The sequence below is a fragment of the Melopsittacus undulatus genome, chromosome 10 (genome assembly GCF_012275295.1).
Source record: "Melopsittacus undulatus isolate bMelUnd1 chromosome 10, bMelUnd1.mat.Z, whole genome shotgun sequence".
NCBI lineage: Eukaryota > Metazoa > Chordata > Aves > Psittaciformes > Psittaculidae > Melopsittacus > Melopsittacus undulatus.
This window is the reverse complement of record NC_047536.1, coordinates 33,909,874-33,928,218: the sequence shown is the minus strand read 5'-3', so window position 1 is coordinate 33,928,218 and position 18,345 is coordinate 33,909,874. Positions and strand designations below refer to the sequence as shown.

Sequence of the window (18,345 nt, the reverse complement as noted above, 5' to 3'; positions counted from 1 at the left end):
TCCTTGCTTTGGTTGGAGGCCTTGCAGGGGGTTCACCTGCAACACAAAAGCATCTTTCATAGACGTCTGTGCTTCTTGTAAGGACTTGAATAAGCACAAGTCTAAAAGATGATAGATTATTGTGTAAATTACTGATCAAAACATAACACAGTTACCAGGTACCAGCATATCACCTTGGACTGTCCCAGTGGGGTTCATTTTCAGTAGAGCTTATGCATTACCATCCCTTTTGAGACAGCTTTCCCATGTCAGCTGCATCCATTGAGGTATCATGAAGAGACAGAGTGAAGCTGCAGTAAACCCAGCTGAGGGAGGAAGCCCTGACCTTGTGTAGCTGTTTATAACCGCACAGAGCAGATGCAACCTAAACCCCTGCTGACTGAGCAGCACTCCACTGTCTTCATGCTCCATGAAGTAAGTGCTCATGGTACCTGCTCAGAGATCAGAGCCCAGGCTGTGCTTGTGCAGCACAATCCTTATCTCACACCTGATACAGCAGTTGATCCAGCTGGATTCCTCCAGAACAGTCACGCTGCAGCACAGAGGACACACCAAAGCAATTCAGCAATGTCCTGTTTGGCTTCTCCAGCACTAGGGAAAGCTTTCGACAGCATCAGGTATCTGTGGTAGTGGAAAATCCTGACTGTGAAGCTGTTTCCTAACGCAGGTGTTGGGAGCCAAGCAGCTGCCTGCGTGTGCCCCATTACGTAACCAGTTACTGCTCTAGGAGCTGCACTGATACCATGCCTTTCACTGCTGGTTTCAGAGAAATCCTCCCTGGTTTTCTGTGCGCATCAGAGCAGGCTCATATTTATGTATCACAGCTGATGAATCGTTCTGAGAGCTTGGAATGCTGCAGACTTCCTGCTGAGATGTGCCATAAAGCAGTCTTTGTGTCTAGATACTCGTGAGAACAGCTAGAGCCTCAGACTCAAAACTGTTTTCTTTCCTCCTTGGTCTCCTAGGGAATAATAGGAGAAAAGTATGTGGAAAGCTTGGAAAAACCCTGCTGTCCCATTAATCAGGCATTTCAAATTACTTGACTAAAGTGTTTTGTCTTTCAGCAAAGCCACTGTTTTCCATCTTCAGTTTAAGCATCAACCCTGCCAACCAAGAGCCAGGACCACAAGGACACTCAGGCTTTCCGAGACGGCCAAGTATGAAGTCACTGGTGTGCACTTCAAGCTCTCAGCCCATCACATGCAGCACCTGGAGAAGGTAAGTGCCACCTCTTACAGCAGGTGAGTGGTCTTCAGGGGATCCTCTGCCTTCAGAGAGTGTGTAAGATTTCTCCACTATGTCTAATGGAGCCCAATAACATCTCTGGGGTCTCGGTTAGATCTACCACACTTTAGCTCTTCTGGGATATGGCCCTGACATTGGCACCATTCATATTTAACCTTGGGTACTGTGTTACACAAGCAATGGAAAGGGATTTGATCACCCACCTGCGTGGCCTTCTCCTCTCCTAGCACTACTGAGGAGTAAGGTTCTGCCTTCCAGTATTCCATTATTCCCACTGATGTGATGTGCTCAATGACAGAGTCCAGCTGCCCTCACTCCTTGACCCAAAATGGAAGGGTCAAAGGGAATAAATTATGTTCCCCCATTAAAACATCCTGCAATGAACTCTATGCAGACCATTCAGCAGAAAGTTCAGCAGAAAAGTTCTCTGACAGAAGCCATGTCCCTAACCAAACACTACTAATCTCAAATAGAGCTTGAATAATGTCCTCTTTGCAATGGGAGTAAACCAGCGCCAGGAATAACTCACCCACTGCCAAACCACTGTAAAAAACACGTCAGAAGAGGTATTTGGTGAGATGTGATACATCAGCACAACGACTGGCTGGGTAGGCTACATAAGAAGTCAGCACTATTGGACTTTGAGAGCTGCCTTTCTGCTCTTTCTTGCCTGTCAAAGAACTAGAGGGTTATGTACCACTATTTCCAAACATCAGCTGTTCCAGCAAGAGAAGTTCAAAGAAGTAGGAAGCTTTATTGCATACTGATTTCTCCCTGCCTAGAGGTTCAGCTTTCAGCCTGGATCACAGAGTGGGCTTCAATTCATTCCAGTTACAGAAGATACCAATTATTCTTTATCATTAAAGAGAATGCACAAGAGATTGGCAGTCAAAGCAAGGCAGTGCTTCCGGAGCTCGTGTCCTGTTCACAATACCCATTTTAAGCAGTGTACCCTTGTGCAGTTGCTGGCTTCCACATCTGGATTTACCACAGGTAAAAGTTACAAATCAACATGTCAACTGAAAATGGAGTTATAATCAACACTGTCCCTCCCCATTATACAAACAGCAGCATAACAGGGCCAGTAACACCCCCTACAGCAACCCTGGGGCTGGAGCAGTGTGGTATCTTCTCAGTCTGAAGGGACAGCCGTTGCCTGGGCTCTCTCTCCCCTCTCAAATTCACCTACACAGTTCCTTCAGGAGTTCCTTCATCTCATGGCCTCCAGCCTGTTAGACTAACAACTCAAGAATCACAGAGTAATACAGTAGAAAATTAAGTCCTTTGCATCTGCAGCAATGTGTAAGTTGCCCCTTGGTCTATGTCCTCTGGCCAACGACTTAATACTTATTGTAAGAGATTCCCACCCCCCACCCAGCTGGAATCCTCTGCTCAAGTGTTTTAGACACAGAAAGAGAATGTCTCCAAATTTAGGAAAGAATCAGGTGTAATAGAAATCCAGTGGACCACCTTCTTTAAAGGGAGCACAAAACTGTGTGGAAAAGGACTGTCCATTCCTTGGCTGGCCTGGCACTTCCTACGTGATGTCCTTCTTCCTTGGGGGCCGGTGAATGTTCCTCACCACACACTTCACCATCCACTCGATTCCTTCGTTCACTCCTTTGCTGAGGAAATAAACAGACAAGATTTCAAACCAAGAACTAAACCATGGCTCATGCAGGCCCTGAGCCCCCACAAGAGCAAGGGAAGGGTTATTTTTGGCGTTACTATGTTAGCTTCTCACCCATGCAAACAGTGGGAGTCTGATTGCTTTTAACCAGTATATAAACTCCATCCCTTTTCTGGTGCCTGTACAAGTTTATATCCCATTTAATCAGTCATTAACTCTATGGAAACCTTGGGATGAGCAGGCATCAAACCACCTGAGAGCACCTTTCTGCTCTGCAGAGCTTCCCAGCCAGCAATTCCACACAGATGTGTTTGTGCAAACCCCACACAACTGAAGAAGTTGCACTGCAGACGATTATTATCTATTACTTCTTTTCTAGTCAGTGCTTACCATTGTTCTTGGGTTGTTATTCATCTGCTTAATGACATTTGAGTCTTAGCAATGCAGACAGCAGAGATTTTTCTCATGGTTTAAGCAGCTTTTCTTATCCCCTGCAATAACTTGTATAATAATACACATAAAGCCCAAAGCAGTCTGGAAGCTCTGGATTCAGTACAGACAACAATCAGACAGCAGTATTTCTGGCCATCTGGAACAGTCCTTTAGACTGATGCCAAATAGCACTTTTCACTCAAAGAATGAAAGTGCAACCAAAATATTACAAGACTCAATAGACAACAGTGATGACAAGGTATCAGGAATCTAGTGGGTTGGTTAAGGTCATGGCAGCAGCTGTGTGTTGTGCAGCTGAGGAAGAATCAGCTTCCCAAATGCTGGTCTGCTCTAGTCACTGTATCTTAAACCACAAGCATCCCCAGTGTAGGAGCACTACTGGAGATTGTAGTATTATCTACATTACAAAGCTCATCTGCACATCCAAGAAATGCAAACGCAAGAGCATAATTACACCACCACCAATGGAACATCACTCATCTCTCAGGCAGTGTCAGAAATGTTGTATTTCCAGCTGATTTCTTACACAAAGCCAGGAGCTGCAGCAAGGCAACAACTGCAAAGATTATTGTGTACAGGGAGGGGATGATAAAGTACGAGAATCAGCAGCTCCACATCCCACTGCTCTCAGCCAGGAGCATATTTCCATTGTGTTTCATATGTGGGATTTATAGATGAAGTTACTGACCCTGTGCAAGTCCAAGAGCCACAAACAGGGATCTGTGCTGGGAAAGAAGTACAGCTCCCCCTCAGCGCCTGCTTGTGTGACTCCCTGCAGATGCTCAGTTAACCAGCACCCCATCTGTTCTCATACTCACCCAGTAAGAGCAGAGCAGGCTTGGGTCAGGCAGTCTCTCTTCCCAATTTTGCTAATGCAGTCACTAAAAGCTGTCTTGATGTCAGGGATGGACAGGCAAGTCTGCAAGGGAAACCAGAAGACCTTGTTTTCAACACTACAAGAGATGATGACCTCCTTCCAAATGAATCCTATCACATCCCCACAGTTGTGCTTCTGTCAGGGGTGGCACAATGCTGTAAGGTCAAACCACCCCAAGGCAACACCTATTTACTCACCTCTTTCACCTTGTCCATCTTTGAGGCCTTTGACAAGTCCACTTTCCCCATAGCCAAGTGGTGCTGTAGCCATTTTCCCCCCAGGATAATCACCCCCTTTTTCACCCTCTGAAACAAGCATGGCTTGCCCTAACTCCCCCAAAGCTGTCCAGCCATTGCTCTCCATAAAGATCTGCATCAGGAAGACCTTTGCCTCTGAGGATGCATCATTCACACAGTTACAGCAGAATGTTGCTGAATCACAATCCTACCCCTGCTTTGGGGGAATGTCCCTTTCCCCTTGGATGAAGCACAGTAACACCACTGAAGCATCAGTTCAGAGAAGCCTTGGTTTTGTGCTTACGGGGAAGCCATGCCCTTGAACCTTGTCTAACAGGAGAGGATGAGGCACATTACCCATCACTTCACCAAAGAGCATCTGAGCTTCTCGTGTTTGGGAGAAAATGTCAGCTGTGGCTTCCAAGTTCCCCTCTTTTCCATCTCCATATCCACATTACAAACCACTTGTTTAGAGACGTGTTTTGCTTCTCAACTGAAACCACACAAACCAAGAGCAAACTAGGGAAGCTGGCTCTGTGATCACATAAACAGTGTACCATTACAACAGTAAAACCCACAGCTGACCTTTCGGGAGTGACGGTATCTACCATGCATTCCAGAGGAAACTTGCACCACTGCACAAGTCTAACTTCCCCAAAGGAATGCACCATAAACCATCTCTTCATGAAGGCTCTTCAAGACAAAGTGCAGCCAGGACTGACCTGCCTGCACGACCAAATTCCTTTTGTGAAGGGTTCACAACCCCAAACTAAGACTCAGGAACAACGTGCCTAAGAAAGGTATCAAGCAGCAAGGTTCCATTTCTGGAGTCACCTGCACAAAAGTGTGAGCCACTGTTTGAGGCAAAAAAGGTTGAACTGTAGAGTCTGAATCCATTTGCTGAATCATAGAATCATAGAACAGTTAGGATTGGAAAAGACCTTAAGATCATCCAGTTCCAACCCCCCTGCCATGGGCAGGGACACCTCACACTAAACCATGGCACCCAAGGCTCTGTCCCACTGCCAGGGATGGAGCATTCACAACCTCCCTGGGCAACCCATTCCAGTGCTTCACCACCCTCACAGTAAAGAACTTCTTCCTTATAGCCAATGTAAACTTCCCCTGTTTCAGTTTGAACCCATCACCCCTTGACCTATCTCTACAGTCCCTAATGAAGAGTCCACTGCAGCAAAGACAATGCTGCTGCTTGGTCTCTCATCAGGATAAAACCTGAAGTTTAGGCTCTTTGGCCATCTCAAGAGTAATCAGCAGAACAGAACTAAGACAGAAACAACAGAGAGGTGGACAGCCTCAGGAAAGCTATTTGATATAGATTTTAACCAGCCTGACCTATGTTCTCTGCTCATTTTAAATGCAAACCTCAGCTTGTTTGAATTAAAGCAAGCTAATCTAAACCAAAACCAACTGACAGGGAAGCTGTGGTACTGAAGCTGGAAATTTGGCAGTCATGAGGAAGGGCTATTTCCTAACAACTGTGCGGAAACTCATCAGTGCTATGAGTCTTCAAACACATGCTGCTACTCACCATGACTCCAAAGACATGAGGAGGCTCTCCAGCATTCTGGAGATTCCAAACTACATTCCTAAGATGTATTTTCAGATTAGGAAGGCAAAACTTCCTCCCATAGACATCACACAACTTCCAGTTATCTTCGTATCCTATTTTTTCCACTCAGCTTTTCCAGTGTTAACAGTTCTCCAAAATGAAGCCATTCTTTCCTCACATTTTAACAGTTCACTGTGCTCAAATATACAGCTTTTCTAAACCATTAAACAGCTGCATTCACATTAAAATGGCAAATATCCATCCTTATTCTGCAGTAGGTAAACCAAACTAGCTGATAGTGTCTGACTTGAAAGGGACTCCACATGAATTATTATATATTAGGCATTTAATTCCCCTACAAAGCTTTCCTTTAAACACCAAACCAAACTCCCTCCCACAACACATGGGACTCAGCCTTTTAATTCATTACAGAATGATCCAGTTTTGAAGCTGCTGCTAAACAGAGCATTCCCTGGTACACACCCTCCCCCCCATACAGCATGGTTATGACACTGGAATTGGTGTTCTATGCACTCTATGACTGTATTTTGCCTGCAAATACAGCTCAAGACCACTCCTCCCTGGCAGTGATGAGCAGATGCGATTTGTGCTGGGGTAGTGGTGCCTGTTAACAGCAGAATTCTTTCCTACAAGCAATATCCAAGATCATACCCTAGGAGCAGACCTCTAAACACACAATTTAAGTATCTGTTAAATACATAGAACAAAACTATACCAACTGATACAGTTTATAACCTATTGTCACAATTCTACAACAGTAAAAATGCACTAAATCCGTGGGCTGGTCCCTAAAAGGGCAAGGATTCAGTTGGAGCTTTTACCTTGAGAACCTGTTCCAAATACCTCTTCCCAGTCATCTACAAAGTCCCCGTTTTCCTTTAGTCTGAACAGGGTGCCAGAAGTGTTGGTCTTTGCAGTACACCCCTACCAAAATATCCATACACAGCCATAGGGAAAGCTGGAGCAGCTTTCCAGGTCACTGCATATAGTGTATTTCCCAACAGCTAAAGGCAAGAGTGCAGACTGCTCCCTGCTGTGAAGCTGTACTGCTGCATGGGAATATGAGAGTATCACATAGAACACACATAGCAGTGACAACAGCCAAGTCAGGAGCATAAATCAGCAGTTCTGTCTCAATCTCACACTCTCTTTTAAGTGGAATCACACTTCTTCTAAGACTAGATAATCTTACAATCATGTAAAACATCTGTTGTGCTGCACACACGAAGCATAACCAAATCCTCATTTAAAGCCAAAGTGGTTTCTATGGAATTCTCCAGTATTCCCACAAGAACACTCACTGAGAGAGGTGTAAATCCAGGGGAAGAATCTGGGATATATTTGCTTACTGAAAGAGACACTGATCCCTGCGGCCAGGGCTGGGACTTCCAACCGTACTGGAAGTCTCTGGCTCCATCTAGAGATTAATCCCTCGAACTGCAGTACTGGAATTCCAGGTACAAAGGAGGAAAACATGGAAAATACCACGGAGACTTTAGGCACCCTCCTCCCTGTTTTCCGTGTTGGATGTGCCACCTAAGCAGCTACACTGTAGTATCCACTAACTTAAACAGAACACAAGAGGTTTGCAGCTCTGGATATGCTACAAAGAATCCAAATTTCACTACAATAAAAAGCATTCCTTGGAACTCACTGCTGGTTTTGATGGAATGCTCTGGGACAAACAGAAGGTTCCATTGAACAGATCTTATCTAGTTATGGGAAAGGGATGATATTGCTTCGCATGCATTTGCTGGGCTGTTCCCAGGTAGCAGCAGAGCAGCATAAACAAAGTGCACTAAACATCTTTTTGCTGAATAAACAGGAAAAAACAGTATCAAGATACCAAGTCCTGATGCAAGAAAGACCAACCATAACTACATAGTCTGTTATCTTCACGTAAGGAGCTCAAAAAGGCTGAGACGGACGTGCCTGTAGTAAGCTCATTTATACCACTGGAAAAGGGTTGGAGGAGCTGAATTCAAAGCAATTCTTTCCAGCAGTGGGAAAGTGCCACAGGATCATCCCAGGAACATGAAACATATTTAACATGAACACAGAGCTCACCTTTCCAAGGCTTATTTGCTCACTTAAGAAGTAAATCTGTAATAATCTTACCTCTACATCTTGCTTGTTGGCCAATACCAGAATGGGAACCCCCTCTAAAGCCTCACTGGTAATCATCTTCTCTGTAAGGCACAGAAACAAAAGCAAAGCTTTAGTCACTTCTGGAAAACAAAGTTGTACAAATGCTTGACATTGACTATGTCAACCTAGGAAGGAAGAAAGAGGCTCCTTCAAGGTCATGATAGGCCACAGAGGTGAGTCCTGTGCTACAGACAAGACAGACTTAGTGCAAAAGCACTGCAGACGTATCATTAACTGGCTTCAAGGACACAGGAATGGATGGGACAGCAATGAGTGAACTGTGCCCCAACACTCTGTGAAATCACAGTGCAGGTAAAACACAATGTACTCACCAAAAGCTCTTTTAGACTCTGAGAGCCTCTCCTCATCCGTGGAGTCAATAACGTAGATCACTCCATGAGATTCAGCATAATACTGGAAGGAGAACATAGACATCAGTGCATTTATCCACTCATTTGTTCCCCTTCCTGGGTTTTTGGAGTGCAATTTTGATACAGCTCTCAGGTATGGGTTGGTAAGTGCTGTCTGTAAACACTAATGCAAATATTAAGCATGATCTTTGTCAATCTTGCACAGATACAGGTGACTCTCTGGAAAAGTGTTGATGCTAAATACCAGGGTTACCAAGAAGGCTGCATCATTACTAAATGATCAGAATGCTTCTAAAAGAGATAAATCATTTCTAAAGGAAAAACAAAAGCATCTCCCACCTTGTCCCAAAGAGATTGCAGCTCCTCCTGTCCCCCCAGATCCCAGAACATGAGCCGAGTTTTGCCAACATCAATAGTACCAACTACAAGGAAAAAAGAGAGAATCCAGTAAGTGTTCTTTAGAGCACAAACACCCACAAATCCCCTTAAGAAGTGTGGGGTAGAACAGACTTCCAGAGGAACAAACACTCAGTGGCTGCTTTCAACAACAGCAAAATACCCTCACAAAGAGCAACACTAATATCAGTCATACCAATGCAAATGATATCAGAATCAAGGCAATTGATCAACTCCAGGGAAGCTTAGCTTGATCTTGGAGTGTTGCACTCAAGGGGAGTACTTGGGGGTTTAAGACTTCAGGGTTTTTAGCTCATAAGCTAAGAGAGCTGATGTTATTCTCTTACAAAAGACACAGGGAGTTGGGGGATTCAGTTTCTACTTCTAACCATCCCAAACAAGAACCAGCTCTTGTCTAACTGCAGCAAAGCTGAAGAATTCCAGAGAGATTTACTTACTGTTTAAGCCCACAGTGGTTGTGATTTTGGACAGACTCATCCCTTTGTAGTTCTTGTTAAATCGAGTTTTGGTTTGCTCAAGGAAGGTCTGAAAAGGAGTAAGAAGCTGTATTTAGTCTCAGACTAGGGTAACCCTAACGCAAACCTGCCTCTGTGTTTCTGAGGAATCCAGCTGCAATAGACACTGCTCTACCTATCCTTGGAAGAAACCACTCTTCTTGCTCCCTATTTTAGCAAGGAAAGAAAGGCTCACGGGTGATTATGGGATTAGCAAACCCCAGCTACAACCTTCAAGGCTTATGCTAAGTTAGAGGGAAAGGTTGCTTCTTTCGTGTGGCAACACAATACAATCCATCCTGTCTGGTGGATGTTTACAATGTGTCCCCCCCGCCAACAACTGGTCATAAACAGCACTTACAGTTTTCCCAGCATTGTCCAAACCAAGGATCAGGACGCAGTACTCATCCCTCTGGAACATGTATTTATAGAGCCCGGACAGCAGAGTATACATCCTGCTCCTGCAACAAGTACCAGGAACCATGAGCAAACAGATCATTCCCAAAAGTCTCTCATTCCACAACATTTCCCAACAGCAGATAAATTATGTTCTTCTTTTATCAGTAACTGTCGTATTTCAGCAATGCCAGGATAAATCACAGATCCAAGGGAGACTGTGGGAGTAACTCAAGACTGAGTCTTTAAATGCAAGGGAGGGATTATCTTCCAAAGAGCTTGATCTCTTTCTGCACATAGTGCCCAGTGTGCAAACACAACCCGCATTTAAAACTACACTGTCTGCTTGTGGGCTTAAACAAGAGCTACATGTAACAGTATCACAGGATCTTTAATGGTTGAACTGAAGGAAGGGAATCTTAGAAGTGCATAAAACCTCCTGCTTGTCTTCATTTAAGCCTTAGCCAGCAACACACTGTGTCACGTTATCCACTCTACAGGTGTTTTGTCATCTTGCACCATGCAGACAAGGCAGGTAACTGCCAAAAGCACAACACTAACAATCAAAGTGACACAAGCACTGGGTGCCCAGAGGAGCTGTGGCTGCCCCATCCCTGGCAGTGCTCAAGGCCAGGTTGGACACAGGGGCTTGGAGCAGCTGCTCCAGTGGAAGGGGTCCCTGTCATGGCAGGGGTTGGAGCTGGATGCGTTGGGTTTCCAGCCCATCTTCTATGATAACACTTGAAAGATGCAGGAAGAAGCACGGGTACCAAGGGCTGCATCTGACTCACACAACATTGCAACAACCCTTCTGCTTAAATACTAACGGAACCTCGAGGCAAAGACGGTGCAAGGCAACTGTCTGCGAGCAGGTGTGCAGATAAATACTCACTCTGGAGTCAAACGCCGGTCCCTAAGGGGGAAATACAGCGGTTCCAGCCCACAGGTGAGGGATTCTGGGGCTGGGCACTGGGGATGAGGCCGGGGCACCTCAGGGATGCCCTTTGGTAGGCACCAAGATCACAGACCGGGGACACCCCCGTCCGCTCCCCTTTGGGGCCGCTCAGTTACCCCCGACGGGCCCATCTACCGCCCAGCTCCAGCCCGATCCGGAGACACCCCCAGGCCCGACGGGGGGAACGGGCCCTCAGCGCCATTGCCCCGTCACGGCCCAGGGCAGCGCCTCAGAGCCCAGCCCCGAGCCCATCCGCGGCCCTGAGGCCCCCGAGGACCGAAGAACGGAGCCCGAACCCCGCAGGTCCTCACCAGAGACCGGAGACTCCGTCCGCCACCCCGCTCCTCAGTGCTCGCCATCAGCACCGGCCGCCGCCGCCATGCCCCGCGGGGAACTCTGGGAAATGTAGTTCTGGTGCCGGCCGGGAGCGTTGGTGGCTATGGGAAGAGGACTACAACTCCCAGAATGCCTCGGGAGGCCCCGGGGCGGAAGCACCGAGGCAGAGAGAAGCCGGAAGAGGAGGTGATCGGGGTGTCATGGCGGCGGTGCGGTAGGGAAGGGGAGCTGAGGGGGGAGGCCCCGGTCTCATCGCCTTTCATTGCCTCTTTGCTTCAGGAGCATCTTCGGATGGTGGCTTCTGCGGACACGGGTTTGGTACCCGGAAAGGAGCTGGGTTTAAGTCACTTCGGGTACGTGCTAAGTTCCCCTAAAGGACACAGTTAAACACGCCTTTGTTTTGCTGATCATGGATGAAGAGAGCCTGGAAGCAGCGATTCAAACCTACAATGCCCAACTGCAGCAGGTGGAGCTGGCGCTGGGCGCAGGCCTGGACCCGGCCCAGCAGTCGGACTTGGTTCAGTTACAGGAGGATTTAAAGCAGCTGATAGAGCTGACCGAGGCCAGCCTGGTGTCTGTCAGAAAGAGCAAGCTCCTGGCTACACTGGATACAAACACTGCCTCCTCCAGCCCAGGAGGGCTCCTGGAGCAGGGCACCAGCCCGGACACGTCTGCACAGGATGAGGAGTATGCTGCCTTTAAAGAAGCCATTGCTGAGATCGGGAGGGATGAGAAGGCTTCGGGTGATAACAGTGAGAGGTCATCAAAGAGGGGGGAGGAAACTGATGACAGAGATGAATCAAAACACAGTGAAGAGGAGAAGGAGTCGGACAGAGAGGAAGAGGAGGACGAGGAGGAGGAGGGATTGAGTGGGATGAAGGTTAAAGCACCCTACTACAGCTCCTGGGGGACGCTGGAGTACCACAACGCCATGATTGTGGGGACAGAGGAGTTGGAGGATGGCAGCGCAGGGGTGCGAGTGCTTTACCTGTACCCAACCCACAAGTCCCTGAAGCCCTGTCCCTTCTTCCTGGATGACAAATGCAGATTCAAAGAGAACTGTCGGTAAAGAAGGGAAAAGGGGGGTGGGAGGGGGTTTCTGTCCTGATGATGATGATGTTCTGAGGGATAAACCTGCTCTGGAAGTGCCACATTTGGCTGTTTTTACCTAAGGAAATGTGGCCTTTTTATGGTTTTAAAGTGTGTTTTGGTGCAGGGGCATCAGCTTGGCTGTTTGCTTCAGCTGAGGTGGGAAATCCCATGGGAAAGCTGTGGAGAATCAACTGCACCCAATCAAGTGGCTACGTTAATAGCTGAGCATTGTAAACTAACCCAGCAAAGCCTGACTGTCAGTAGTTCAAGTGTTCATGGAGGGTCTCCAGATGTGGAGATCTTCAGGTCTTCTTTGGGTAAGGCCTTGGGCAGCTTGATGAGCTGGACTGAAGACCTGTGTATCCATGAGATCCTGCTCATCCCAAAGGACCTGTGAGCTTTTCTGCTGGATGCAGCAGTAGCAAAGAGAGGCTGATGCTCTGGGTGGGATGTTTGCTTCGTTATATGGCATAACTAATATGTTCAAGGTGAAAAATTAATAACTGTCTGACCTTAGAGCAGCTCCCAGTGCCTGAAGGGGCCAACAGGAAACCTGGAGAGGGGTTTTAGACAAGGGGGAATGGCTTTAACCTGACAAAGGAGGGATGTAGATGAGACATTAGGCAGAAGCTGTTCCCTGTGAGGGTGCTGAGGCGCTGGCACAGGGTGCCCAGAGAAGCTGTGGCTGCCCCATCCCTGGCAGTGCTCAAGGCCAGGTTGGACACAGGGGCTTGGAGCAGCTGCTCTAGTGGAAGGGGTCCCTGCCTGTGGCAGGGGTTGGAGCTGGAGGAGCTTTAAGGTCCCTTCCATCCCAAACCATTCCAGGATACCCTAATGGCCACTGAAGATGCATCACCCCTGACACCTTGTTTGCACTTTTGTTTCAAGCCTGCTCCAATGAGGTCCATGATTCCTCTTCTCCCTTCCCTTGCAGGTTTTCCCATGGGCAGGTGGTCTCTGTGGAGGAGCTTCAGCCGTTCCAGGAGCCCAACCTGAGCACACTGCAAGTGGGCTCATCCTGCCTGGCAAAGCACAGTGATGGGATATGGTATGCAGCAAAGATAACTGGTGAGTCTGAGTGGGCTTGCAGGATTCCATGTGGAAGACAGAGGCTGGTGCTTACATGAATGTAGAACTTGGCTGTTTTGGTTAATGGCAGAAAACTGCAGGATTACACTGGAAATCTTGACATAGCTGAGAAAATACTTCAGAGTTTGTTAAATTTGGGAAGGGAATAGGCCAGGAAACAGGAGAATGTTAGACAAAAAGAAGACATAAAGATCAGAATGTGGAAAGGAAATGACTGTGTCCCTGTTAAGTGCCCAGGAAGGGAGCAGGCAGGTGGTGCAGGGCTTTGCATGCATATTGGGTTAGAATTGCAATCATCTCCTGTTGTTTAACCAGAAGTCAGGGACTGGCCCTCCCCATCAGCTGCTGATACAGCTTCTCCTGGCCTGGGAATTCTCCCTTTCCATCTTTCTTTGCCTGTTGTTAGGTCAGAGGGGAGCAAGTCTAACTTCTCTCTCATTCAGTTTCCAACAGCCCATCATAACTATTAGAACTGAACCTTTAAGTCTCAACACTTAAGGCATTGTGGAAGTAGCTTTTCATTGCAGGGGATGCTTCTTCCTCCCAGACAAAAGCACAGAGGAAAACAGATTTTCTTTAAAACACATGTTCTTTGGCCCTCCCTCTCTCCCATATCATTCCCTGGAGCTAACTTGGATTTAAAGCCCTCTGCCAGCTGTGTTGTGGATACTGACTGGATTCTTGTCCCTGCTTTACCTCCTATAGACATCGACAGTGGTTACTACACGGTGAAGTTTGATTCTCTGCTGCTCAAGGAAGCTGTGGTGGAAGGAGACAGTGTCATTCCCCCGCTGCGAAGTGAAGAGGCTGCTGAGTCTGATGAAGACAGTGTTGATGATTCTGGTTATGCTAAAGGTGCGAGCAAAACAGCTTGAGATCTGGGTCTGCCTTTCTCTGGGACCTATGGAATTACTCTCCTAGAGCTGCCCTTACAAGTGTCTCACGTCTTGATGAAAGAGCAAAGCATCTCTTTGTATGTTGCTGAGCAGTAATTAGCTGTCATGTTACAACTGCAAACTAAAACCTTTGGTTTATGCAAACTATTGGACTGTGGGTAATGAAGGTTGGAGGTTTCCATGGGAACTGCCAATACGTGAAAGAAGAGGGTTTTAAGCAGAGTTCCAGGCTCAGAATCTGCTTCTTATGTGCCTGGCTGAGTTGAGCTAATGAGTGAGGAGACTTCCTCATCTCTGGGAGCTTTGTGTAGCTACATGAGAGTAGAGACCCCAATAACTGTGAGTGTTTGGTCCTTCCACTGCCCCCATGAGGTTGCAGGAGCAGCCATGCCCTGGTTCACAACTGAAAGCTGACACAGAGAGAGCCCAAGTGACTTCTTTGAGATTAAACAGGCAGCACCATCCCTGTACCAGTGCCACAGTTGCATCACAGGGACAAAGGTGTGTCCTGGAGCTATTTACATGTCACCTCATAGAGATTATTGCATCCTAATGACACAGAATTAGCGCTGTGGCCTAGAGGAGCCTCATACCAGAGGCATGAGCTGGAGGCACAGAATAAGTGTGATGTGCCACTGTGCCAAAGTTTACTCTGATGGTGTATGTCACTCTATCAGCATCCTGGAAGGAAGGAAAAGAAGCATAAGGGCTCCTGGAGGGTTCTGCCTGGAACTGTGGGGTGGTGCATGCATTAAATCAAGTGAGATCTCATTTAAGTGACTTGCTGTGCTATGTTCATTAAAGTGATAGCTCAGCAGGAACTAAATAGGGCTGGAGGAGCATCCGAATGGCTCTGGGGTAGGAGAAGAGCAGTGTACTGAGGGGTTTTCATGCCATGAGGATGCCCAAATGAAGGTTTTGCATAGCAGCTTCATTTCCATGTTTCACCACTTCTCTCCTGTGCCACAGTGATAGACTCAAGAGTTCCAGAGAATGGGGAATGGTCTCCTGCATGCAGCTCCTCCTTCGGTGGCTGGGAAGCTCATACTCGTGGTATCGGCTCCAAACTGCTTGTTCAGATGGGATATGAGTTTGGGAAAGGTAAGGGAGAAAGAAAGGGGTCCTGGTGCTGCAAGAGCCTGACTGCCTCCATGGGTCCTAAAGCCAGATAAGAAAACCAAGGTTCTGGATGAAGCTAAAACCTTCCTGTGCTTAAGATATGAGATAAGGCTGGAGCTGTGTGCGGAATCACAGCTGTGTTGGGAGGCAAGAAGGGATAATTCAGGTAATGGAAATAGAGGCACATTTGTGCACCAGCCCCTCTATGGTAATAAGAGAAATTGGAGGCATTTGGAACCATGGTCAAGTTGATGATTAAGACCATGAGAACTGTTGTGGGAGATGTTCAAAGGCTTTAGGTGGAAGGGAACTGATCTATGAAGCTTCTGATGTCTGTGTTAAAGCATCTCCTGGCTCTAGACCCAGACTCCAGAGCCTGCTCAACCAGCTTCTCACTGCACAAATTGCATTGAGCCTTGGGGGCTTTGGGAGGGCAGTCTGCTGCTTGCTGCTGTCTCTGCTCCTCCCAGAGGAACCAAACCAGTTTGAAGAAGCTGACTTGAGAGGCTGAGAACATGGGGCTGAATCTGGTTTGACAGAAACCAGCCTGACTGATAGCCTCGGGTGCCTTATCACATCTTCTGCCATCAAAGGCTCCTCTCACAGCATCTGCATCCACTGTGCTGTGGCCTTTGCAGCTCCCCTTGACTTGGGTTGGTTGTGACTGTCAATGTGAGCTTGTGATGGGAGGTGGCTCAAAGGGGGATGTCCTCACTGCCTGTAATCACTGGTGTCTCCTCAGGGTTAGGGAAGAACGCTCAGGGCCGAGTGGAGCCTGTGCAGGCTGTGGTGCTGCCTCGAGGGAAGTCCCTCGACCAATGTGCGGAGGTGCTGCAGAGGAGGAAGCAGGGGAAGCTGGACCCAGGCAAAGCCAGGAAGTGCCAAGCAAAGGGAAGCAGCCGGAAGCCTTCCCACAATGTGTTTGACTTCCTGAATGAGAAGCTGCGAGGGAAGGGCTCTGGGGAGAAGGCTGCAGGGATGGCAGTGCCCAGGAGGACCAGCAAAGAGATCTACCATGCCAGCAAGAGCACCAGGAAGGAGCTGAGTGTCCGTCTCCTCCAGACAGTGGAGAAGATCGAGCAAACACAGAGGGATATCATAGGAATCCAGCAGGCCCTGGAACGCAACATTGGGCGGTAGGAGAACGGCCTCTTTGGGATTGCAGGGGGGACTGGGAGAAGGTATAGGAGGAATAAGTGATGTGTGTGGATGAGACATAAGGGAAAGAGGAGGAGAGACTTCAGCGTGTGCTTCAGACCAGCTTGGACAGTGGTAGATGTGTCTGGGGTCCTTTGGCTGGCATTGAGGCTGTGGTGATGAGAGGAAAGGTGCTGGAGTCTTTCCTTCTCATGCCCACCTCTGCCATGCTGTTGAGCATCCCAGGAGGGTGTTTTCTAGCCCAGGTTGTGCTGAGCATCAGGTTCTTCCTGGCTTCCAGCCGGTCACTTGTGCACATCCCAGAGGAAAGGGCAAACCCTCCTGGGATGATGACAAGCCTTTGATCTTACCATGCAGGATGACTTTGCCATTATGTTTCTTGCTTCTAGGCACAGCGTTGCTACAGCTCAGCTGAAGGAGAAGCTGGCTAATGCCCACAGACAGCTGGGGCAGCTGCAGGCCCAGGAAGCCAGTCTGCAGCAGGAGCAGAAGAAAGCAGACACACACAAGAAGATGACTCAGTTCTAGTCTCTCAGAGAGGTGTTTGACTGCAGGGATTGTCCTTCCAGCCAGCCCTGGTGCTCACAGCCTCAGAGCCTGGGGGAGCCTTCCTGCTCCTCTGGGCCTCTGGCTGCCCAGCCTGGAAAATGGGCTGGAAAGCAGTCATTCCTAAACCCAGATGGCTCTGAGCATTGCTGGGAAGGGGAGGAGCACACATCCTGGAAGCAGTCAATGGGTCTGAGCCTTCCATGAGGGCTGGCCACAAGAAACAGGATTCTCTGCTCTCTTTGCACACTTCTTCCCTTTGCTATCACTGCAGAGCCTGTAGCTCCTCGGATGGTAACGTTGCTGACTGCACACCAGCTGAGAAGGGGCTTTGAAAGCCCCACATCCTGCCATCAACTGTGGCTTGTGTTGGCAGCCAACTGACAAACACAGAGCAGAGGCAGGGTCCCAGAGCAGAGCAAGGTGAAAACAACAAAGGCCAATGGCTTCAGCTGCTCTCTGCCTTGTAGGTTTTGCCATGGGATTGAGCTGAGAGCACAGTTTTAGGGGGAGCAGCTCCTTATAGCTTCAGTGTAATGAACACACAGAAAACTGGCAGCTTGGAGGGGGGCACTCATTGCCTCAAGCTTCAGGTTTCATGTTTGGGTGTAAGAGTATCCCAGGACATGCTGTAGCCTCATTGACTTGGCATGGGAGCCGCGTGGTTCCATACGTGGAGTGCCAAAGCTGGGGGGGTAAGAGCAGAGTGACAGAGCTTCAAACCTCCCAGTTCTGTCCCAGGTGGCTCACTGGACACAGGACCTTAACCCCCCTCAGGACCCAGATCCAGGCCCTGGCTGAGCACTGACATGGGTCTGTGCAGTGCAGCCCTGTCTGTGGCAGAGCTTCAGGCTGGGCTGGGGGCAGGTGGAGCAAGTGCCCTTCCCTGCAGTGTGGACAGGAGGGATGTGTTCCCATTGTGCATTGGTGGCAGCCCCAGAGGAGATGGTGGCTTCATCAGGCTCTTTCTGGTGGGCCTGGTGCAGTGGGATTGCTTTTAGAAGAAATAAATGTTTCCAATTTCATGCCTGTATCTTAAGGATCATTTTATTCGTTAATTTAAGGAATCAATTCCCTTTTATTCCATGAGTCATTTTTCTGATGGGAATTTTTGCTCCTTTGGTACCACCTTCTCTGTCTGTTGTGAAGGTGTCAGCTTGGCCAGGGCTGCCCCAACCGGCTGCCTAACCAGGAAGCCTGAGGCTGAAGGAGAAGGGATGGGAATTGTGGGATTCAGCATTAATACATCCCTAAGGAAACAGCAACAGCAGAAGTGAACAAGAGGGAACCTTTGAG

The 18,345-nt window shown here is 48.2% G+C and overlaps 2 protein-coding genes across 2 annotated transcripts; one reads left to right on the top strand and one right to left on the bottom strand.

Annotated features, from left to right (window-relative positions):
* Positions 1-1,979: 1,979 nt before the first annotated feature.
* Positions 1,980-11,196, bottom strand: ARFRP1 (ARF related protein 1). The gene is made up of 8 exons (XM_034067190.1): positions 11,125-11,196; positions 9,824-9,923; positions 9,406-9,493; positions 8,891-8,973; positions 8,513-8,594; positions 8,151-8,221; positions 4,147-4,247; positions 1,980-2,870 (listed from the first exon to the last, which is right to left on the bottom strand). The coding sequence occupies exons 2-8, from the start codon at positions 9,914-9,916 to the stop codon at positions 2,783-2,785; spliced, it is 606 nt and encodes a 201-aa protein (XP_033923081.1). The 5' UTR covers positions 9,917-9,923; positions 11,125-11,196; the 3' UTR covers positions 1,980-2,782.
* A 135-nt stretch (positions 11,197-11,331) lies between these two features.
* Positions 11,332-18,074, top strand: ZGPAT (zinc finger CCCH-type and G-patch domain containing). The gene is made up of 6 exons (XM_005140842.3): positions 11,332-12,214; positions 13,176-13,309; positions 14,036-14,185; positions 15,196-15,327; positions 16,088-16,481; positions 16,893-18,074. Exons 1-6 carry the CDS (start codon positions 11,559-11,561, stop codon positions 17,029-17,031), a joined length of 1,605 nt encoding a protein of 534 aa, XP_005140899.2. The 5' UTR covers positions 11,332-11,558; the 3' UTR covers positions 17,032-18,074.
* Positions 18,075-18,345: the final 271 nt, after the last annotated feature.

Excerpts from the sequence above, each read along its gene's own strand:
- ARFRP1 (XM_034067190.1), bottom strand. The coding sequence starts at position 9,916 with ATGTATACTCTGCTGTCCGGGCTCTATAAATACATGTTCCAGAGGGAT. Across the intron at positions 8,595-8,890 it reads TGCAATCTCTTTGGGACAAG|TATTATGCTGAATCTCATGG; the intron begins GTGGGAGATGCT and ends TTCTCCTTCCAG. Across the intron at positions 8,222-8,512 it reads AGAGTCTAAAAGAGCTTTTG|AGAAGATGATTACCAGTGAG; the intron begins GTGAGTACATTG and ends TGTGCCTTACAG.
- ZGPAT (XM_005140842.3), top strand. The coding sequence starts at position 11,559 with ATGGATGAAGAGAGCCTGGAAGCAGCGATTCAAACCTACAATGCCCAA. Across the intron at positions 13,310-14,035 it reads GTATGCAGCAAAGATAACTG|ACATCGACAGTGGTTACTAC; the intron begins GTGAGTCTGAGT and ends TACCTCCTATAG. Across the intron at positions 15,328-16,087 it reads GGGATATGAGTTTGGGAAAG|GGTTAGGGAAGAACGCTCAG; the intron begins GTAAGGGAGAAA and ends GTGTCTCCTCAG.